Raw genomic sequence first — 22,779 nt, forward strand, 5'->3', positions numbered from 1 at the left:
AAGACCAACAGAGTAAGAATAAATTGGGGCCGGCCCCGTGGCTTAGTGGTTAAGTGCTCGCGCTCCACTGCTGGCGGCCCAGGTTCGGATCCTGGGTGCGCACCGACGCACCGCTTCTCCGGCCATGCTGAGGCCGCATCCCACATACAGCAACTAGAATGATGTGCAGCTATGACATACAACTATCTACTGGGACTTTGGGGGAAAAAACAAATAAATAAATAAAATTATAAAAAAAAAAAAGGAATAAATTGAATAATTATTGAGATCAATCTAACTCGCTTTGAAACAAAATATGTTTAGGACCCCAAGTCAAAGAACATCCTTAGCAAATTAAGAATTTTAACTTATTTTGTTAAACATCTAGAAAGATATGCAAGCTTCTACCAAGGCAGTATTCAAACTCAAAACAAATCAAAGAAATTCAGTGTTTCCTAAGTAGACTGACACACCATATTAAAATATTAATAAGATTAAAATTATATTATATTTCAGCTTGAAATTTCTCCTGTTGTTAATAGTTCACCTCTTACATTTCAAATGTCTGCTTATGACCACAGAGAAGTTTTAAAAGAGCTCTGGTTGTGCAGTAAAGTAACTCTACCAAATTCCTAGGCACTTGGCTCATCCTAAAATAGTTAGCTGGGGCGGGGGGAAAGTCAGGCTAAGACTACTCAATTATCTGAATATGGGACTTAAAAGTGGGTATTGTTTTGGTAGATTTTTTTCTCTCTAATGTTGGTCAAGGCAGAATAACAAAGAAAAAAACTAGGTTTGAAAGAATAGTATAAAAATTTCACCTCTGGAAAGTATCATAGCAATACATCATCTAGAAGTGGGTATGCAACTTCACACTTCAATCATACAGGAAGAGGTTATAGAAGCATTTTTTAAATGCACAATTAACCTGTCAATAAACATTAAAGTCAAATGATTCAAACAAGCTCTAAAACACAGTAGCTGCTTCTTCAAGCTTTCCAACCCTGACATGATTTAAAAATACATTCTTCCAAAATCTTGTCAGACTCACTAAACTGAATACCATTTATAAAAAATTCCTATTTCATATATACTCTTAGAAGAAAAAACTTTTTATTATCACTATATCTGCCATATTATCACTATATCTGTCTCACCTTGGGTAAGGTACTAAACCTGTCTTCAATTTCTATCGGTAAAAATGGAGATGATAATACTACCTACCTCATAAAAATAGTGTGAGAAGAACTGAGTTAATATATGTAAAGGGCTCAGAAGAATGCTTGGCACATGGCAAGCACTCACATTTTAGCTTGTTATTTTAAAAATTATTTTCATAAGCTATTATGGTTTCCATCTTTTTACCAATTATATTCTGATATTAACATGGTTATATTTCAAAGATTAAAACATATTTCCCTAAAAAAATTAAACCATATAAATGTCTCATTATGCAATAATATTTTAATCTATATATTCTATAGTAACACAGCAATACTGGAAATATAATGTAAGGATTCACATATGTTAATGACAATTTATATAATTTTTTCAATTTGCAAACATAATTTGTTTGACTAGAAAAGTTTCCAGGAAAAATTGGAGAACAATGGAAAGTTTCATATATTCTCTAACTCAATTCAAACTTTGCACTATGAAACATATTCTGATAACAGACCCCATTTCTGTGTCAGCTACCACCAGTAAGGCTTTACTACTCAGCGTGTGATGAGAGATGAAACCAAGTGTGAACAAATTTCAGGTCCCATGAGTAGGCTGACTGTTAAAGCTGTCAGGTTCAATTGCATCATTCCACATTATTCAATGCCCCAAACTGCTCCCTAATTGTTAGGAGCTTAACGTATTCAAAACCATTGTTTAGGCTAATGCCGAAATGCCCCACAATTGAGTTTCTATAAAGTAGTGGGAGGGATTAAATTGTAGTTAAACCATCACTGAGCACTCATGATTGGACAACAGGACTGTATAGAATACCTAACCAATTCTAAGCAGGTTTCCTAATTGGTTAATATCTAATGAATGTTATCACCTATCTTTTGGGGAAAAAATTAAGTCCTTATGACTACAGGGGCTATTGAAATAACTTAAGAAATGGAAAAGACCTTAGTCAACACCTGAACCTAAAATGGCTAAAATTACATATATCTATGTTAACACGGAATTGTGAGTTTTAACAAAATTTTAATACTGTTTTTAGTAAAGAAAGTGCTTCTGTATAATTTTTCTCACTGGAAATCAGGCTGTTTCTGTAACAGTTGAAATTAATAATGTCCTATAATAACTGTAACATCAGCGTAATAATCACCAATTCCAAAGTACTTATTCTCATTTGAACTTCATAACATACCTGTATAGCAGGTAGGACAGGTATTTCAAGTATTCTATTTTACATATTAAAAAAATCGAGGCCCACACTAGTGAGTAGCAAAGCTTCTGGAACCCAGGATTTCTGACTCAAATTTCTGCTATTTTGCATTGGGTCACACAAATGGACAAAGTGAAATTCCTAACAATGTTTTTTAAAGAGATACCCCTGGACACAGAGGCACATAATTGGGAAACTCACTTTTATGATCCTGATTAGTAAACTAGAGAGCAGGCTAGGAGCCACACTGCCTTGTTTCAAACTTAGTTCTACCGCTTACATGACACGTGACTCTGTGCAGTTACTTAACCTTTTCATCATCCAATAGTAAGTGACGTTACAATGCACTTATAAAAACTTATTTTGCTCAGAATCTTAACTTCCTTAAAATTACAAGTCATTGAGTGGTTATGTAGCTTGACCAGGAGAGGCCAGGATGGTGGTCACCCATCTTTTAGCCACACAGCAGTGATCCTGCTCCAGGTTTCTCCTGGCCTTGGACAAAAGAGCCCTCTATACCATACAGCTCTTTTGCTCTCTTTTCTTTTGATTGTGAATTTGCCCTTCCATCTGTAGGAGGTTCAGAATATATCACCTCAAAATATGCCACTTTGGCATATTGATTATTTTAAATTAAAGATATTTGGGAAACAGCTGGTGAGAAGGACACTTGGACCCTCTTTTGTCCCCCTGAAAGCAGGAGATAAATATCCCATGGGAAAGGTACCCTCCCTGTATCAGGAGGGTAGAAGACATCCTTATCAACAGAGATAGAGAATTTAGGGCCAAGAAGGCTGTATAAACAAAACTTGTTACTTCTTCCCCATTTTACTAACCCAAGCCCAAACATGTTTGTCTTGCCAATTTTTCACAAATTTATTGTTTCCTTATCTAAAAGGTATAAAAGCTTCCTGCTTTGGTCACCTCTTTGAGTCTCATATCTTTGTGGGGTTCCCATATACACGTACAAAATTAAATTTGTTTTTCTCCGGTTTAAAAAAAAAAAAAATTACAAGTCATTATGAAATTATTTTAAATAGATGAAACTTTGATTCTGACCAATCAAGTCAGAGATCCTCTGACGTCAGATGAATTTCTCTGGGAAATTGAACCATTTTCTCAAACAGAATAAAAGTGTTATATCAGACATCATCTGAAAGGAAATCAAGGACCACACCTAAGACAAGTCACCAACACACACACACACCAAAGTTATGATACTGGAAAACAAATACTGAAAGCTGATTGAAGTACAACTCTCACGGAAATCTGCAAAACTTAGTTACTAAACTGTACCTTTAAATACTTAATTATCTGCATTTACTAAATAACACATAAATAAACCTTGGAAGTTCCTTCATTTAAATTATTTTTAAACCTGTATCATTTTTTATAGAAGTAACAGCGTAAACAAGGAACCATGATTATCTACACAAAGACTGTATCCAAAGGCAAAACCCAGAATGCAAGATATATTACAATACAATTATTTTTCATTACATTCAGTCTTAAATTCTTCTATTAAAGTAACCATCCTTCAGACAAAAGCACTAGAACTTTCCTAAAGACAGAACACAATGAATGTAGAACTGGGAAACAGTGGAATTTGAAAGGCGAATTGAAAAATTAATGGCATAGCTACAGAAACTAATTTATACCGCTACTCATGATACACGAGGGCAGAGCACATCATTAAAAAATCACGTGGGTTCTATTGTCCAATAATATTAAGGAACTATAATTGTAACTATATTGCTGATATCTGTGAATGAATAATTACTCTAAAAACAAGTATATCAAATAAAACAAAAGGATTTAACACTGAAGAATATAAAATGGGGTTATCAAACATTTTTTTAAAAGACTTTTTCAAATTAGGGCTGCTAAGCATCAGACCTCCTCCCTGAAATTTTACAAGTTTCTCCTTTTTCTCCCATTAAAGGCACAAATCTGTTCTCAGTTTTTAATTTCTATTAGCTCTTCCTGATCTTACCTCCCTGACCACTTTCCAGGGAACAATTCTTAAGACAGCAAATAGGCCAAACAAGAGGCTTGTCTATCTTACTTAAAACCAAGGCCAGAAAGATCAAGAATGACCTCTGGATTTTTATCCTGCTGGCACCAAGACAGTCACTAAAAATTACTACTTTCATTAAGATTTGGGGGGGGAAGAAAGGGAAGCAAAACATCATTCAAATTTAACATTTCTATTCTCTGATTTATATTTTTAAAAATACTTGCTGGTGTGATGGTTTGCTTAATAATTGTAACAAGACTTCTATAATTACATTTTAAATATTGATAATTTTCATTTACCCACTTATACCATTGCTCTCTTCATTTTAAATCCACTACTTATAAAGAAACCCTAAATAAAAGCCTAGGATGTGATTATCTAAGCACAATGAATTGCGTGATTTGAAAACAAACAGGGCCTATGTGAAAGTCAAACAGAAATAAACTTTTGTCATTTTGAAAAGAAGATTCAATTACCAAGCACATCACAATTTTAAGAGTCCTATCTAAACATTCAATTTATTCTAAATATTTTTGTTTCCTTTTCCTTGCACGTTGCCTAGAAAATTCACATTTTGCACATTCAATACCAATACTATTGTCTCAGGCAGCTAAATTGAAGTAGTTCTGCACTCAGTTCAACCCAGAGGTCAACGTGCCTCAGTTGCCTGGAGACTGATGGTTGCTACAGCAGCACTAGATAAACCTGGCTAAATAAGCTTCAGCTTGAAGGCAGAAAGCATTTACTGCTAGACAGAAACATAGATGCAGTTGTCTCAGCATGCAGCGTTTGAGTCTAACTGGATGATCATATTTTTAGAGACCCATCTTACTGAAACACGGAAAGAGGATAAACAGTAAACATTTTAATTGGACTCAATCCTGGATTACTTGCAACTATGATTTCTTTGTTCTTCAGTTGAGTCATATGTTAAGTGGAATTTTCCCTCTAGCTATAAATTTCTCTTCACCACCACTTCCCCCTCTACCTCCCTAATGCCAACCCCCAAACCACAAACATAATGAATGAGAAGAAATGAGATTTTTGCTTAATTCAGCCTGGAATTAACCAGAGAGTAATTAAAACAGACTTTTATAAAGAAAGAAAAGAAAAATGCACATTGAAAATGTTCATGTGAGACTTTGTTCAAGGATATAAAGCTATCAACAGCATATGGTTACACTTAATTGAAAGGGATAAAACTATTTATAAGAGCCATTCTCTCATTTATCCTTTCACCTTCTCTAACTCCAAACCCTGTTATTATGGCTACCTCACCAAGGCCAGTAAAATGTGCTAAAGAAAAACTCTCCTAAACTAGTCAAACTCCCCTTATCCAGGTTGAGAGGTTCACCAAATAGTTAACTTTCATTTTCAAAGATGATAACACCAATCATGCCATTGATTTTCTGTGCTAAACTGTCTGTTGTTTATTCTAATACTTGATCTAATTATCATGGCGATTGTCTGCACTGCACCATTACATACTTGAACAACACTGGACTTTGATCTACAGCTTACAGAAAATACTGAAAAAGAGTATACACATTGTAAAAGCCTGCAGAATGGAAATTATGAACACATACATAAAGTATAAGTTTATAGCAATTTACAAACAACTACTTAACTAGTTGTTTGCAATTAGACATTTGTCACTATTATAATTTTCTCAAAACATTAGGAGACTTACTATAAAGCTTTGGATAAAATGAAAGTAAAATTATAAAGAATTTCAAGTAAAAATATATATACTTTAGGAATTTTCAATTATTACCTTTGGGGAAATGTGGAGATGGGCGAATGGAATGGGTGTGTGTGTGTGTGTGTGTGTGTGTGTGTGTCTGTGTGTGTGTGTGTGTGTACAGCTTTGCCCATTTACTGTTCTATTTATATAATTCAAGATTATGATTTTTCTGATTTGACTCTTGCTTTTAAAGCATTCCTGTAGACTAGGTCACCTATCAAGTTACAGATCTAAAGTGAAGAAAAGGAATAAATAAACACAAAACCACCACAGAGTCACCATTATTTACAATATTTATGAACATTCCTTCTCTCCTACTAGGAGGAAAAACATATAGTACTTAAAGGGATCATTCACTCTTTATCCTATATTCTCCTACACTGGTTTTTAAAAATTTAGATAGCAGATATTCATATATTATTTGTGTGATTTTTAAAAATATAAAAGGAATTTTTAAAACCACAAAAGTCCAAAGTTGGTTCATACTTAAGTCCTACTTTTTAAAAGAAGAATAAAAGCTCCCCCCCAAATTACTATTTTACATCATTAGGACAAAATTAGAAACTCAGAAATTGAAAAGAACCAGTTGGTGCCAAGATATTCCTTTGTCCTCTCTCACGAATATCATGTAAAAGCGTTTAGTATTTCCCCTAATATGTAAATACAAATTGAGATATTTTATAAATTCCTAGAGGAAGCCCTATTTCATTCATTTCTTTCTCCTCCAATAAAACTCATTTTCAAAAATGACAAACCCACCTCCATGTACTCAGAGCACTGTGATAATTTACCTGAGTTGTAGCAACAGCGGGGGGTGCAGATGATGAGGTTGACGGGGAGAGAGCTCCCACTTGTTGCAAATGCCCAGAAGACTGCTGAGGTAAATGAGAACTGGAGACAGGAGTACTAGATCCTGAGCCAGACACTACATTTGGAAATGATACTGCTACATCATTGCTGTTATAAATACCTGCAAGGAAAAAAAAAGTTATTTAAATATTTTATAACTTAGCAGTCAAATGTTACAGACACACAATATTAATCAATAAGTTAGAATACCCATGTTTGCTCCTGATCCCTCCCCCAATGATAAATTTTATTGGTGGTGGAAAAAAAAAATTGCCAATAACTAAATTAATAAATACTGACTTTTCACAAAACATTTGTCTAAAAGAACCTAAGTCATTTTTTATATATCAAAAATGGCTTTGTTAATAGGCAGGGAACACGTCAGGAAGTGCTTTGTAAAAATAATAATAAGGGTTTTGGGAGCTCCTGAGAGTAATGAAATATTCCTTAAATAGGAGAATGAAGCAATTAAGAGTTGCATAAAAATTACCTAGTAAATAAGCCTTTCAAAATGCAGATACTAGGGCCCCAGAACTCATAACTGAGAAGGTCCGAAATGGGAAGAGACTTTGTTTTAGAAAGGTCACCCAGGCTACAATATAGACAGTAAAATGGAACAAAACTAGACTTGAGATTCAGAGACTAATAAAAAGACTGATGACATTGGTGGGACACAGCTATGAGAATGAAGAATACAGGTAGGTTCTAGAGATATTCAGGAGGTGGAATAAACAGGACTTTATGATTGACTGCGTGGGGTGTATGAGTAGGGGTAGGATTAAGAGATGAAGATGACATGGACTACAAGGTGGCGGTAACACTCACTTCAATGAACACAGAAAAAGAGAATGGGAGACTTGAAAGCATTTTCAGTAGCTCCATGGAGGTAAAAGCCAGAAAGAAAGTGGGAAATGAGAGAGTGGAAACAATTCACTCTAGGAAAGTGGATGGGAAAGAGGAAGGAAAGAGAAAATAAGCAAAAGTTAAGAGGAAACAAGGAATTACTGAAAACAGATGTTTTGGTTTTTTTTTAAGATGGGGATCATGCTCATATGCTGATAACAAAAGAGCCCATAGAGAAGGAGAGGTTCTTTGAAGATAAGGTAAGAGATGGGAATATCAACAAACCAGTGGGATTCTCAACCAGGGGTGACTTTGCTCCACAGAAGACATCTGACAATGTCTGGAGAAAAGTTTTGGTTGTCAAAACCAGGGGGTGCCACTGGCATCTAGAAGGTGGAGGCAAGGATCTGCTAAACATGTTACAATGCAGAAGACAGCTCCTTGCAACCAAGAATTATCTGGCCCACAGTGCCAATAGTGTGGAAGCTGAGAAATCTTGCTATAACCAAGGCTCTTCGGAGGGTGAAAGGGAATAAGATCCTAAGAATCTGACACTGTAACAAGAGGAAAGCAAGAAAAAATGAACCTAAGTGGATGCAGCCAAAAAAATTTTTTTTGAGAAACTATAGCCCTTGAAGGCAACAATAATTAGTTACTTATATCAACAGTACAATTTACTTTGTTCTAAAGAACATAAACATTATTGATTCGTAATAAATAAAAGCACCTATAATCTTCAAACAAGGGAAATAAAAGAAGGGACATTTTTAAAGGCCTTACAACAAGGCGTCTAAGATCCTTTTTCTATTTACAATTTCTCCAGAAAAAAGATAATTTATTCATTCAATAAATGCATCCATTCGGCAAACATCTGAGAGCTCACTGTTTGCCAGACATTATTCTAAGCCCTGGAGATAGAAAGCCATTCAAGATATGTGGTCTGCGCCTTCAAGAAGCTTAGTGGAAAAAAGAGACAATTACAAAAGACTATGAAGAGTACTAAGATAGAGACATCCTCAGGAGGCTATGAGTGCATAAAAAGGGGTGTCTAACCCAGACCTGGGGTGAGAGAGGGTGGGAGTCCAAAAACTTACTGGAAGAGATGGGTGCTTTTAAAGCTTATTTCTAAAGGAGCTGCAGAACAGGGGTGAAGGGTGGTTTGAGGAAGAAACATACAACAGAGAGCAGAGTAAATTGTAAGAACTTGTAAGTAACACCTGTATAGCTCAAACAAGAAATAAGGCTAAAAAATAAGCAGGAATCAGATCAAGAAGAACATTAAAACTTAAAATGTTAAAAATTAAAAATTTATAGAGAAAATAGGAAGCCACTAAAGGATTGTACACAAAAGCTTGGTGCTGAAGCAAAACATGTATCACTGGCGCAAGGCTGAGAACAGACAGGGGAGGGGATTTGAATAGAGACTGGGAAAGCTGTTAAATTGCTAATAATAATACTGATGAGCAAAAACAAGGATTAAACTAAGGTAACAGTAGTAAAGAGACATTATAAAGGCAAAGTTCATAGGACTGATAACTAATTAGACCTGAAGAATAAAAAAGAGGGAAGAGTCAAGAATAACTCTTAAGCATCAGTAAGTGGGTGTGAGAGTGGTGACACCATTCAAGAAACAGGAATACCAACTGAGAGCACCCAGTTTTTGGTTACCTTGTGTAGGTCACCGTGCTAGCATAACAAGAGTCCAATGAGGTAAATATTACTTCCATTTTACATATGAGTAGACAGAAGTTTAAAGAAATAAAGTAACTTGCTTAGTTACCTAGCAGGTGGTGGAACCAGAATTCAAACTCACAGCTGTCTGATTCCATAACTGAAACCACTTCCTAATACAAGTTTGAGGTTCAGGTTGATCATTATGGTCTTTGAGATGCCTGTCAAACACAAAACTCCTATATAGTCTAGAAGAGAATAGGATGAGCCTGAAGCTCAGCAGAAAAATCAGGTCTGGAGATACAAATCTAAGAGAAGCACAGTCAAGTTAGAATAAGTAAACATGAAAACTCAAAAAGGCTTTCTGTTCTCCTACACCATATTTGAAAATTTTAACTAGTTCATATTTAGAAACATGGAAATTCCATATTAAAAAGTCTAGATTTCTAATTTCTCCTGAAAAACTGAAGCTATGTCAACACCGGATACTATATATTCTGAAATATCAACAATCTGCCGGAGCTTTGGATTCTTTAATAGAAGCATAGACTCTTTAAACTACCAGAGTCCCATCATTCCTTGATCGTCACCTCTTCTTCACTCATTTATGTTACCTACCTGGTCCCTGTAAGTATCTGATTTACATCTCCTGATACGGAAGCTGATCGAAGCCAAGCAATGGAAAAATGAGATCACCCACGGAAAGTTCTCAGCATGACCAAGAGAAGAAGACCAAAGATACAACCCTAGGGAACATTACCATTTAAAGGGTAGACAAAGAAAGATAGACCACAAAGAACAAAATAAGAAAACTAAAAGAGAAAGTCTTAGCAACCACTTAGTGAATTTCAACGGAAAAGGTCAAATGATTCTATTGGTCATTTAAGGTTAGGCCTGAAAAAAGAGTCACTAAACGTGACAATAAATCTTGGCAAGGTAATTCTTTCAAGACGTTTGGCTATGAAGGACAAAAAAGAGATAGCGTGTAAATGAAGTGAATATTTATAAACCTATAATTATCTTCCAAAGGACAGTCGCATAGCTGAGAAAAAAATTATTTTTAAAAAGTTGTTTACCCATAGTTTATTCAACAAATATTTACTGAGGTTCTTATTATAAAAAAAGGTATTGAAGATAGCAAAGACGAGAAAGGAATTCTGCCTTCAAAGACCTTATAGTCTCATGGCAGAGCTAATAAATATTCATAAGCTACTATGATACAGGAAAGAAATGCTAGGTACCATAAGAAGGACATATAACATGAAGGAAGATTTAAGTTCAGAGCAAGAGACCAGGGTGGAGGAGTTCCAGAGAGACGTACTTAAACTCAGCTTTCTCAAAGTACCTTAAAAGGTAGAACGCTGACTATCTGGTTTTTTTTTAACAGTGAAAAGCATACTAAACATGGAATCTCCAACTCCTAAAACTAAAAGACAAAAGTTAGCTGGAGGCAGCATGCTGAAAATCAAAACAGACAAGTTTTTGACTGAGACAAAAATCCTGGCTCTCCCAACTATGTGATCTTAATCAAATTACTTAATCTTCCTGAGCCTCTATATTGTTCTTTTCTATAAAACCAAGATAATTAGCTACTTTAAAGGCTTTTATTTGAGAATATCCATGTAAAGGCTCTAGCAATGCCTAATACACAGTAAATTTCCATAAATGGTAGCTATAGCTATTTTAGAGTTAATGCTCTAATTAAAAAGTTATCGTTAAGTCAAGAAAGTACAGTATTATAATTACCAGGTCCTCTTATGCACCCACTACACTTTGAAAACTACAAATACCATTACCACATGCAATAATATATCATGAAAGTATAATACTGAGAAGTAAAATTGTGGTGATCGAAGACCTTCAATCTCTAAACTTCAACTTGTTTTTATATTGCATTAGCATGTACTTAAACAGGAAACTGCACAGCTAAATGTGCAATATAGTGATCACACTTTGAAACTGTGTCAGGTTACTACTATATAATAGAACAAATCAAAATTTTCCTTTCCTATCAAGGCAGGAAAGCATAAAATTCTAAATCTTTTCTTGAAAATGAGGATCACTGACTCCCTCAAATCTGTCATACCTCAGGTATGATTGATACAGCAGGAACAGTTTACTAAGACCTCTAGAGTTTTTTCACAAGGCAAATAATCCTCCTTAGATTGTTCTGTACCTGCTTTCTATTTAACTTCACTCTATTTCCATCTTTTACAAGTTATATGGTATTTTAGTCCAAATCAAGGTGACACTCAGTGAATTAAATAGAATTGAATCCTGCAACGCACAAGCTCTAGGAAACTATTCTGAAATTCACCTATTCAGGATAGAGAATAGAAATAAAGATAAAGAATGATACAGAGGGTGGCAGTGACATACTGATTCATTCAATTTCATTCATTCATCCATCCATCCATCTATCCATCTTTCAAATAAATATTTATTGTGTATCCACTAGAAGACAGGCACTGTGTTAGCAGCAGGAAATAAAGTAGAGAACAAGACAGAAAAGTTCTCTGCTCTCCAGGAATTTACTATTGAATTAGGGAGGCAAACATTAAACACATGACTATACATGTGACAAGAGCTGTGATGGAAGACAAAGGGTACCATGAAAGTGAAAAATTAAGAAGCAGAAAAGACTTGTCTGAAGAAATGATACTTAAGCCAAGAACTAAGGTTTAGGTAGGCAGGTGTTAACTGGACAAAGAGTGAAGCAGAAACGCTGTTCAAAATACAAGGAGTTTTGACAAAGGAGCCAAGAACATACAATGGGGAAAAGAAAGTCTCTTCAACAAATGGTGTTGGGAAAACTGGATAGCCATATGCAAAAAAATGAAAGTAGACCCTTACCTTACACCATACACAAAAATTAACTCAAAATGGATTAAAGACTTGAATGTAAGACCTGAAACTGTGAAACTTCTAGAAGAAAACATAGGCAGTACGCTCTTCCACATCGGTCTTAGCAACATCTTTTCAAACAGCACGTCTGACCGGGCGAGAGAAACAATAGAAAAAATAAACAAATGGGACTACATCAAACTAAAAAGCTTCTGCACAGCAAAGGAAACCATCAACAAAACGAAAAGACAACCTAACAATTGGGAGAAGATATTTGCAAACCATACCTCTGATAAGGGCTTAATCTCCCAAATTTATAAAGAACTCATGCATCTCAACAACAAAAAAACTAACAACCCAATTAAAAAATGGGCAAAAGACCTGAACAGACATTTCTCCAAAGAAGATATACAGATGGCCAACAGACACATGAAAAGATGTTCAAAATCACTAACTATCAGGGAAATGCAAATCAAAACTACAATGAGATATCACCTCACGCCCGTCAGAATGGCTATAATTAACAAGACAGGAAACAACATGTGTTGGAGAGGATGTGGAGAGAAGTGAACTCTAATACACTGCTGGTGGGAGTGCAAACTGGTGCAGCCACTATGGAAGGTGGTATGGAGATTCCTCAAAAAATCAAGGATAGAACTACCATATGATCCAGCTATTCCACTGTTGGGTATTTATCCAAACAACTTGAAAACACCAATTTGTAAAGGTCCATGCACCCCTGTGTTCATTGCAGCGTTATTCACAATAGCCAAGACTTGGAAGCAACCTAAGTGCCCATCAAGGGACGAATGGATAAAGAAGCTGTGGTATATATACACAATGGAACACTACTCAGCCATAAGAAACAATGAAATCCAGCCATTTGTGACAACATGGATGGACATTGAGGGTATAATGCAAAGTGAAATAAGTCAGAGGGAGAAGGTCAAATACCGTATGATTTCCTTCATTAAGTAGTAGATAATAACAACAATAAACAAACACATAGGGACAGAGATTGGATTGGTGGTTACCAGAGGGGAAGGGGGGAGGGAGGAGGGTGAAAGGGATAATTCGGTACATGTGTGTGGTGATGGGTTGTAATTAGTATTTTGGTGGTGAACATGATGTAATCTATGCAGAAATAGAAGTACAATGAGGTACACCTGAAATTTTTACAATGTTATAAACCAATGTTACTGCAATAAACAAAAAATTAAAAAAAAAATACAAGGAGAAAGAAAAAATAGGTAACACAGTTAAAGCATAGTGGAGAGAGTGGCAGAAGACAAGGTTGGAGAGAGGGGAAGGAACAGATCTCACAGGACCTTGTAAGCCATGTAGAGGTGTTTACAATTTATGTGAAGATCAAGGGGAAGACACCAAAGGCAAATAGCATGCCTTAGCTTTGTAAAAGATCATTCCTCTAAGTGCTATGCAGCAAATGAACTGAAAGACGGAAGAACGAAACAGAAAGACCATTTAGTAGGCTATTCCACAACCCAGATGAAGGTTATGTCCCTCTGGACTAAGGTGGCGGTGGTAGTGTAGGGAACATGCAGAAAGATACAGCTGAAGTGCATCTAGAAATTATAATCATCTAAACTTGATGATAAGCTATATTTGGTAGACAGAGTAAAGACAAGTATTATGAATGAATCCCAGGTTTCTGGCTAGTGATTAGAAGTACCATTTATGGAGGTGGTGAAAACTGCAACAGGAAGAGTGGATTTTTGTTTGTAAAAAGAGAAAAAAATCAGCCTAGAACTTAAGTCCTGAAGACCTCTAACATTTCAAAGATGGTTAGTGGAGAAGGAACTTGTAAAGAAAACTGAGATCAGTGAAGAACAAAGTAATGAGTGTGGTGTCACTGAAGCCAAGAAAAGAGAGTCTAAAGAAAGAGGAGGCACATCAATACTACCAAATGATGCTGAAAGTCTAGTTAAGACATGGACTGAAAATGCCCTGGATTTGGAAACATGGAGACAGATGGTGATCCTAGGAAGAACAGTATGGTGTGGGTGGAGCCCAGAAAACATTGTGTAGACCTAAGCTTTTATTGGTGCACCCATTGCAATTACATAAAATCGATATATAAGATAGAAGTATACTTGTCCAGTGACAGAAATATTAGTGTTCACCAACCCGAGTCCTGCTTCCAAATTTTAAACTGCCTGGGAGGCCAAACCAGCAACACATCAAGTTGCTTGTTCAGCAAAGAATCCAAGTAAATGAATGGGATAGTCTTGAAGAATATTTAACCAAGTAAATGACTAAGCCTGATAAGTTACCCCTAACCCACATCCCAAGAGATTGAATATTCTTTCTGGAGGATAATATGGTGTAAAAATAATTACAAGTCCAAATCTTGCTCCCTCATGCAAATAACTTAACCTCTCTGAACCCAACGTACCTCATCTATAAAGTGAGGATGGCACTAATGATTTCACAGGGTTGGTGCAAGGATTAGCTAATACATGCAAAGAATATACTAATATTATTAGTATACCATCTATCACATAGTATTTGATAAATAGTAGTCATATTATTAAATATAAAGAGGAACAATATCTATTAATGTTAAAAGAAGTAAATAGGATAATATATACAATAATAGAAAGCTTCCATTGTTGACGTGGCCTTAATGTTCCTTCCCTTTGACAACTAATGAATGAACACTTTAAGGATATTCTTTATCTTGGCTTTCCCTTTCTAAATAGTGAAATAAGTCTCTATATGATTAACACATTCATTACTCAGAGAGAGTAACATAAAAGTTAGAAAAAAGTTAGAAAAAAGTAAGAGTCTTTCTTTCCTGAGACTCTTGGCCATCTTGATGGAATACAGGTGTTCTTCAATCTCTCCAGGCAAGCATTAACTATTTCTTAGGTTGCTCTATTTTTACACAGAGATAAACAATTTTGTTCATTATGTATTGCCTCTTTTGACTTTACCTATAAAAACAACACGTACTCATTATTAAAAATTTTAAATAAATGGAAAAATAGAAAAAAATCATCTGCAAACGTAGATATTTTCATGTTTTTAAACTTTTTGATGCATAGTTTATGGTTTTATTTTGCTTTATATAGCTGCCTATATACTGGATATAGTACTTTTAATCCTTTTACACTTAACATACATATTTGCCTATTTCATTATAAAATCTCTTTAAATGTTTTTTTTTTGTTTTTTTTGTAAAGATTTTATTTATTTATTTATTTTTCCCCCCAAAGCCCCAGTAGATAGTTGTATGTCATAGCTGCACATCCTTCTAGTTGCTGTATGTGGGACACGGCCTCAGCATGGCCAGAGAAGCGGTGCGTCGGTGAGCGGCCCGGATCCGAACCCGGGCCGCCAGCATCGGAGCGCGCGCACTTAACCGCTAAGCCACGGGGCCGGCCCTCTTTAAATGTTTTTAATATCATTTTGATGGAATCAATTGAATATCGCGTAGCTGACTCCATTTTACAATATTCTACAAATATTTATGCGCCTAATATGCCAGACACAATACAAGACGCTGAAGGTACTACAAAAAAAGAAAATAGATACCATCTTTGCATTCATGGAGTTTAAAGTGAAGGAGCCAGACATTAAATAATCACACAATATCAGTGCTATGATGAAAAAGTAGAATATGCTGTGACACAATATAAGGGGTAACTTAAATTAAGATTAGCAGCACAGGGTAGGCCTCTGTGAAGAAGTGATATATAAACTAAAAGGAAGTCCTCAGAGACCACTTCTGTTGTTTTTACCTGCCTAAAATTCTTCCCAATTTCTTTTCCAAATAGCACCCTATTTTCGATCAGGGAAGTACCCTCCTAAATTTCATACACTCTTGGCCTAGGGCTGAACATGTGACTGAAGCTGAGACAAACTTGTCTCTCCTGGGAATTTAAATCTTGAATGCATACTTACAATGGCAGAAAATGGTCAGACCTAAGTTAGTCTAATGGTAGTAACATTAGGAGTCTATTAATTCTTATTTACCTAGCCCTTGAAACTACCCTTATTTCTCTTCTCCCAAAAGTCTGGGATAGGGTTTCTCCTTTAATTTGCTAAAATGAACATATATCTCCAATAAATTTTTCGTGCTTAAATTTGACAGAATCCACTTCTGTGGCTTACCCACAACGGACCCTAAATGATATAGCCAGTGTGGTATAAGTAAAGAAATAAGATGCTCCAAGATGAAGCTAGAAGCCAGCCTAAGGACCAGATCATGTAGAACCTTGCAGGCCATAAAGGACTTTTCAACTTCATCCTAATGAAAAGCCATCAAGGCGTTTTAACCAAGAGAGTGGCATGATCGAAATTATATTTTTGAAAGATCACTTTGGATAAAAAAATGTGAACGGGCCGGCCCCGTGGCTTAGCGGTTAAGTGCGCGCACTCCACTACTGGCGGCCCGGGTTAGGGTCCCGGGTGCGCACCGACGCACCGCTTCTCCAGCCATGCTGAGGCCGCATCTCACATACAGCAACTAGAAGGATGTGCGACTATGACATACAACTATCTACTGGGGCTTTGGGGAGGAAAAAGGAGGAGGATTGGCAATAGATGTTAGCTCAGAGCTGGTCTTCCTCAGCAAAAAGAGGAGGATTGGCATGGATGTTAGCTCAGGGCTGATCTTCCTCACAAAAAAAAAAAAAAATGTGAGAAAGTAACAACACTCTCTATGTAGGCAAAATTCTAAAGATGTCTCCCCAAGTTTCCTATCCCCTGGTTATTCAATCAAACACTAATGTAGGTACTGTTGTGAAGAGACTTGGCAGATTGAATTAAGGTATTGATCAGCCAACCTTAAAAAACGTGGATTATCCTGGATTATGAAGGTGGGCCCAGTGTAATCATACGAGCCCTTAAAAACAGAAGAGGACGGGCAGAAGAGTCAGTGGGAGATGTAGCAGAAGAGAAAGCAAGAGAGATGAAACAGATGGGAAATTCAGAGAGATTCTAAGTGTGAAAAGGATTCAACTCACCTTTGCTGGATCTAAGATGTAGGGACACAAGCACAAGGACGGGAGATAAGCCTCTCAGGAGCTCAGGGAGGCCCTCAGCTGACAGCCAGAAAGGAAATGGTGACCTCAGTCCTACAACTATAAGAGAAGAACTGGATTCTGCCAACAACCTGAATGAGCCTGGAAGTGGACTGCTCCCAGAGTCTCCTGATAACAAAAGCCCAGCTGGCCAACACCTTAATGTCAGCCCTGTGAGACTCTAAGCAGAGAAATCGGCTAACTCAATCCAGACTTCTGACTGTGCGCTCATAAACTTCTGTGGTTTTAAGCTGCTAAACTTGTGATAATTTGTTATGGCAGCAACAGAAAACTAATAAACTTACAGTACCAGAAAGTAAGGAAGCGTTCAAAGAATAATGGTGACATATCAAAAGGACAAGGAGCCAGCTTAAAGGGGCTACCACTGACTAAATTGTGAACAATTTGAGCATCACAATAAATGGATTATAACCTCATGAAATCCACAAGGCCACACTGATATAAACTGAAAGTGTGATGAAGAACAGGATATTTACATAGTCTCACAGTTTATTCCACAAAACACTTACTAATTATAAAGGGGAAAAGAAAACCTTTGTATTGGAAAAGCCTGATTATGTGCCACCTGATAAGATGCAATGGAAAGATCACTTCTATGATATCCCACTACAAAAAACATAACCTGAATCCAATAATGAAAAAAATAAACCAAATCCAAAATAACTAGCCTATAATCTTCAAAAATTTTAAGACAAGCATAAAACTTGAATGGCATCTGAAGACTAGATGCTAGTAACACGGCAATGTTAATTTCCTGTTCTTCATAGTTGTACCATGATTTTGTATTTCTTGTTGGTAAGAAAAACTTAAGTATTCGGGGCCGATGGGGCACGATGTCTGCAACTTACCCTCAAATGGTTTAGGAAAATAAAGTTCTCTATATAGATTAATAAATGGAAATTATAAAAGAGAGGTGAAGGACAGAATGAAAGTGCAAATATGTCTAACAAAAGTTCCTGAAGAATAGAAATAGGAAAAAGTGATATTTTAAAACATAATGGCTACAACTATGTCCAGAATTGATGCAAGTCATGAATTCTCTCAATAAAGAAGCACAAAAAGTCCCCAAAAGAATAAAGTTACATCTAGACATACTGCCCAAAACAAAGAAAAGATATTAAATGCGTGAGTAAGAATAGAACAGTTTGAGGGGTAGGCACACAAACAGGAATGCAAGATTAAAAGAGAGTTTGGGTCTTTTTAGGTTTTTTTCAAAAGGAGAGATACTAGAGCATGTTTAGATGTAGAAGCCAAAGATAAGTGATGGTGAGAGAGACGAGGAAGAAACTACAATGACAAAGTCTCTGAGAGGGCAGAGAAAGATGAGATCCAGAGACTAAGTAAGGACTAGCCTTTGATAGCAAGCAGAACTGGAAGGAAGAAAATGAGGATGGATACAAAACAAGTAGATTGCAGAATTAGGGGATGAGAACATGAAATGTTTTCTGGGAGTAAGAGACAAAGACATCTAACATATTGGGGATGGGGAAAGGGAAAGAAGAGCTAAAAAAATAAAGAATCATGGCAAAGAGTAAGAGAGTTTCCAAGAGACATGCAGTAACATTGCCAAGCAATTTAAATATCAGTCGAGGCTAGTATCATGAATCTACAATGATACGAATTTGTACATGGTGTGATTTTTTTTCTCTAGAAACACTTAGCTTAGATGAAGTATAAAAATACAGGTGGTCAAGTTAATGAAGGAGAGTACTTCAACTAAGATGAGATATACCTAAATTAATATCCATCATAAGCCTAGATGAGAAACATCATGAAACGCATTACACGGTGATTTTTATTTCTGTTTCTTTACCTTAAGGAAGTTAAAAGGAATGCTTAGTAGGAAAAAAAAATTGCCAATTAAAATGAAGAACATAATCTTATTAGTTGTGGCAGCTATTAAAACAATTTGCCATTCTTCATTAAACGTTTTCTATAATTTAAATAATATAAAAGGACCAGACTCAATTTTAGAAAATGAAGACAAGAAAAAACTACTCTCAAACATATGATTTTAACATAACCACTACGAAAATTTTGTCTAACATTTTATTCTGTAATTATTCATTTATATTTCTGAGTCTTCCAACTAGAATCTGAGCACCATGAAAACAAGAGCCAAATAATAAGAAATTGACAGTCCTTTGCCATGTATATAGTACCTTATGCATAATATATATATGCAATTTGTTCTGAGTCTGGCGTCTGGGAAAATATATCATGGATATATTTCCAAGTTGCTAGGTAAGCTTTGTTAAATTAATAAACAGAAACCTCATTAAATTAGAATCAGGAGGCCAAAAGGTGGCGCTCTCATGTCCTGTGTTGAGGACAGAGCCCAACAGGAAGCAGACTTCTTCTTAACCAGCAAGCTCAGCCAATGAGAGACTGTCACAACTCAGCCAATGAAAAGCCACCACACACTGAACTCTTGATTCCTCCAATGGACTCTGCTTACCACAGCCTTCCCAACGTCCTCTTCTCCTCTATAAAAGAGTTTCTATTCCCTTGCTGCTAGGGGATTTGCATGTGGCTTGCCATGGTTGCAGACCCCAAATGGCACTTCTTTGCTGATCCCAAATAAACCCATTTCACTGGAGAAATAACTGCCTATTTGTTTAAGGCCAACATTTTGGTGGCCCATATGGGAATCCAGAGATCACCCTGGATGACTCTGAGGCTGGTGAGCAAACACGTACAATACCCACAACAGAGACCACTGAGCTCACTGCTTTTCTTGCCGTCCCTGGAGTTTGAGGGTAAGTCTTTTTCCTGGATCCCAGCTTCCGCCCTCTTTGCATTTGAGGTTCTCCAGGCTTTATTTGAGATCTATTTTAAAGCTTCGTCCTTTTCTGGCTAGGGTCTTGTGTGTCTGTGAGTACTCAGATGGCACTTCGGCCTGACTCGCTGAATCAGGCTGTTCCTCTGATTCCTTTTGGAACTGGACTGCTTCTACTGAAACTGGTTAGCTTTCAGTCAGACTTTCAGACTGTTCATTGTAACCATGCCAGTCCAGCTTTCAGCCTGAGTCTCTTGGGGGCAGACTGCCCCTTAGAACTGTGTTTATCAACCTTCAGTTCAATTCCCTTGGGAATCAGATTATTCTTTGAAACTGCATTGTTCCTTGAAACTGTGTTTATTTGACCTTTGGTCCATCTTCATAAAATTGGACTGTTCTTTTGGGACCAGCTCGTATCAAGCCTGCAAGCTATCTGAGCTGTTCAAGCTATCTGAGTTACAAGCTGTTCAAGCTGCTTGAGAATCATTCTTTTGCTCTAGGAAAAAACCTCTTAAAGGGCCGCCCTGTGGCTTGGCGGTTAGGTGTGCGCGCTCCGCTGCTGGCGGCCTGGGTTCGGATCCTGGGCGCGCACTGACGCACCGCTTCTCCCGCCATGCTGAGGCTGCGTCCCACATGCAGCAACTAGAAGGATGTGCAGCTATGACATACAACTATCTACTGGGGCTTTGGGGGGAAAATAAATAAATAAATAAAAATTAAAAAAAAAAACAAAAAAAACCTCTTAAGAAATGGCGGCTCAGGTATCTAAAACTTTTGAGGGTACTCCTCCCATAGGGGCCCCGGTCAATTTTATGTTTAAAAAGCAAGGTCATTCCTCATGTGCATTTCTGACTAAATGGACTGATTTAACCAAAAATAATTTAGAGTGTCAATGGCATTATGGGAAACTTGTGAACTCCCCAAACTTACTTTTCTTAAAACCAAATTGGACAACCATAGCTTTGTAATTTCCAAAACTGAATGGAACATGTATTTTGATTGGTATTTTGAGGCTTCCAAATGTTATCAGAAGTCTAAAACTGCCTCTTTGCAAAATAAAATTTTAAGATGAACTGAAGCAAACAAACTATTAAAGAAAGATAAAATGGCTTCTGAAGCCTCATGTTCCTCTCCTCCGGCACCATCTTGTTCCTCTTCCTCTGCTTCTCTCAGGCTCCGCCTCCAGAGCTATCTCCCTCCTTCTCTTCTATACTGTTTACACCTCCTCTATACTATCAGTTCCCCCATACTAACACTCTCCCTGAACTTCCCCTTTTCCCTGATTCTCTCCCCACTCCCTCTAGCTCTGAACCTATCAGAACCTGTCCCTTCAAAATTAAGCCTTCTGAGGATCCAGAGGCTAAACCCTTAATTTCTTATGCTCTCTGGACTAAAGCTGAACTGAGAGCCATAGTCAAAAATTTTCCCAAACTGAAGATCCTCACAGATTTGCTGAGGAATTTAATATAGTCATTCAAACTTATCAACATGGTTTCTCTGATTTATATCAGCTGGTTCATATGCTTGTCAGTGAAGGCCAGGCCCAGCATGGCATGAAAATTGCTAACTGGGAAAATTCCTAAAGGTCTCTAGAATTACAACCAAGAGACCAATCCATTGACCTGTTGTATGATCAGGTTTGGGCAAGCACTAGACGACTTCATCAGGCAATTCCTAGGGCTTTCCCAAAACCTGTTGATTGGAACGCTTGTGCACATAAACCTGATGAACTTGTTTATGACTATTACAATTGACTTCAAATTGTTTTCTAAGAAAATTTTGGTCTTCCTTCAGATGTCAACTGCACCCAGGTAGCTTTTAACTCTGTTTATTAATGGACTGAACTGGGACCTTTCCCTTCTAGTAAAAAGGATTAGGATGGAATAGGAAACTACGTCCACTTCAGATTTAGTTAATCTGGCAAATCAACTCTCTCGCACTCTAGATGAGTCACCTAAAAGAAAGGCTGCTAAAATTCTTAGTCTTCAACTCCAGCAAATGAAGACCCCCTGAACAAAACCAAAAGCCTCCTAGTTTCTCTTATTATTGCAAGAGCCAGGACATTGGAGGAGATTGTTACATTAATTTAAGTGCTTTAAATGCCTTCAGCTCTCTAACCAACCTTTCCAATGTCCTCCAAATTCTCAGTGATGGGGCTCTGAGGAACTACAGGGACTCTTCCCAATCCTCTCTCTTAATTGGCTTGGAGAAACACTTCTCCAGATTGGAGATGAATCTCTTTCTGTCCTAATTGATACTGAAGCCATACTCTTGGTGCTCAACTCCACTACTACAAAACTTCCCCTGCCTTGGAGTACTAAAACAGTTCCAATAGTGGAGATTTCTGATAAACCTTAAAAGGTTCCTGTCTCTGAACCTATTCCCTTTGGTTTAGGCCCTTTGAGAGACACAACCTTTTCTCCTTAGTTCCTCCGCCCTTATTCATTTATTATGCCAAGACTTCTTAGAGAAGTATCATGCTGGAATTTCTTTCCCCTGAAAGGGGGAAATAATTCTAGACTTTGACAGTGGTCATGAAAACAGCCAATTAGGTGAATTAGAGGACCCTTGACATCTTTTATTTGCTCCATCTCTAATGGT

At 36.9% G+C, this 22,779-nt stretch overlaps 1 protein-coding gene across 14 annotated transcripts in view; it reads right to left on the bottom strand.

The window, feature by feature from the left end:
- MLLT10 (MLLT10 histone lysine methyltransferase DOT1L cofactor) overlaps positions 1–22,779 on the bottom strand; it is a 271,785-nt gene that overhangs the window by 21,765 nt on the left and 227,241 nt on the right. For all 14 annotated transcript variants that reach the window (XR_015549345.1, XM_087420756.1, XM_087420757.1 and 11 more), the window contains one exon: positions 6,918–7,096. Coding sequence is in view for 13 of the 14 variants with exons in the window: in XM_087420756.1 (XP_087276882.1) it covers positions 6,918–7,096 (179 nt within the window). In the remaining variant the exon portion in view is untranslated. The remainder of the gene's footprint in view (positions 1–6,917; positions 7,097–22,779) is intronic.

The sequence above is a fragment of the Ceratotherium simum genome, chromosome 32 (genome assembly GCF_057802395.1).
Source record: "Ceratotherium simum simum isolate JZ-2026a chromosome 32, ASM5780239v1, whole genome shotgun sequence".
NCBI classification, from domain to species: Eukaryota; Metazoa; Chordata; class Mammalia; order Perissodactyla; family Rhinocerotidae; genus Ceratotherium; species Ceratotherium simum.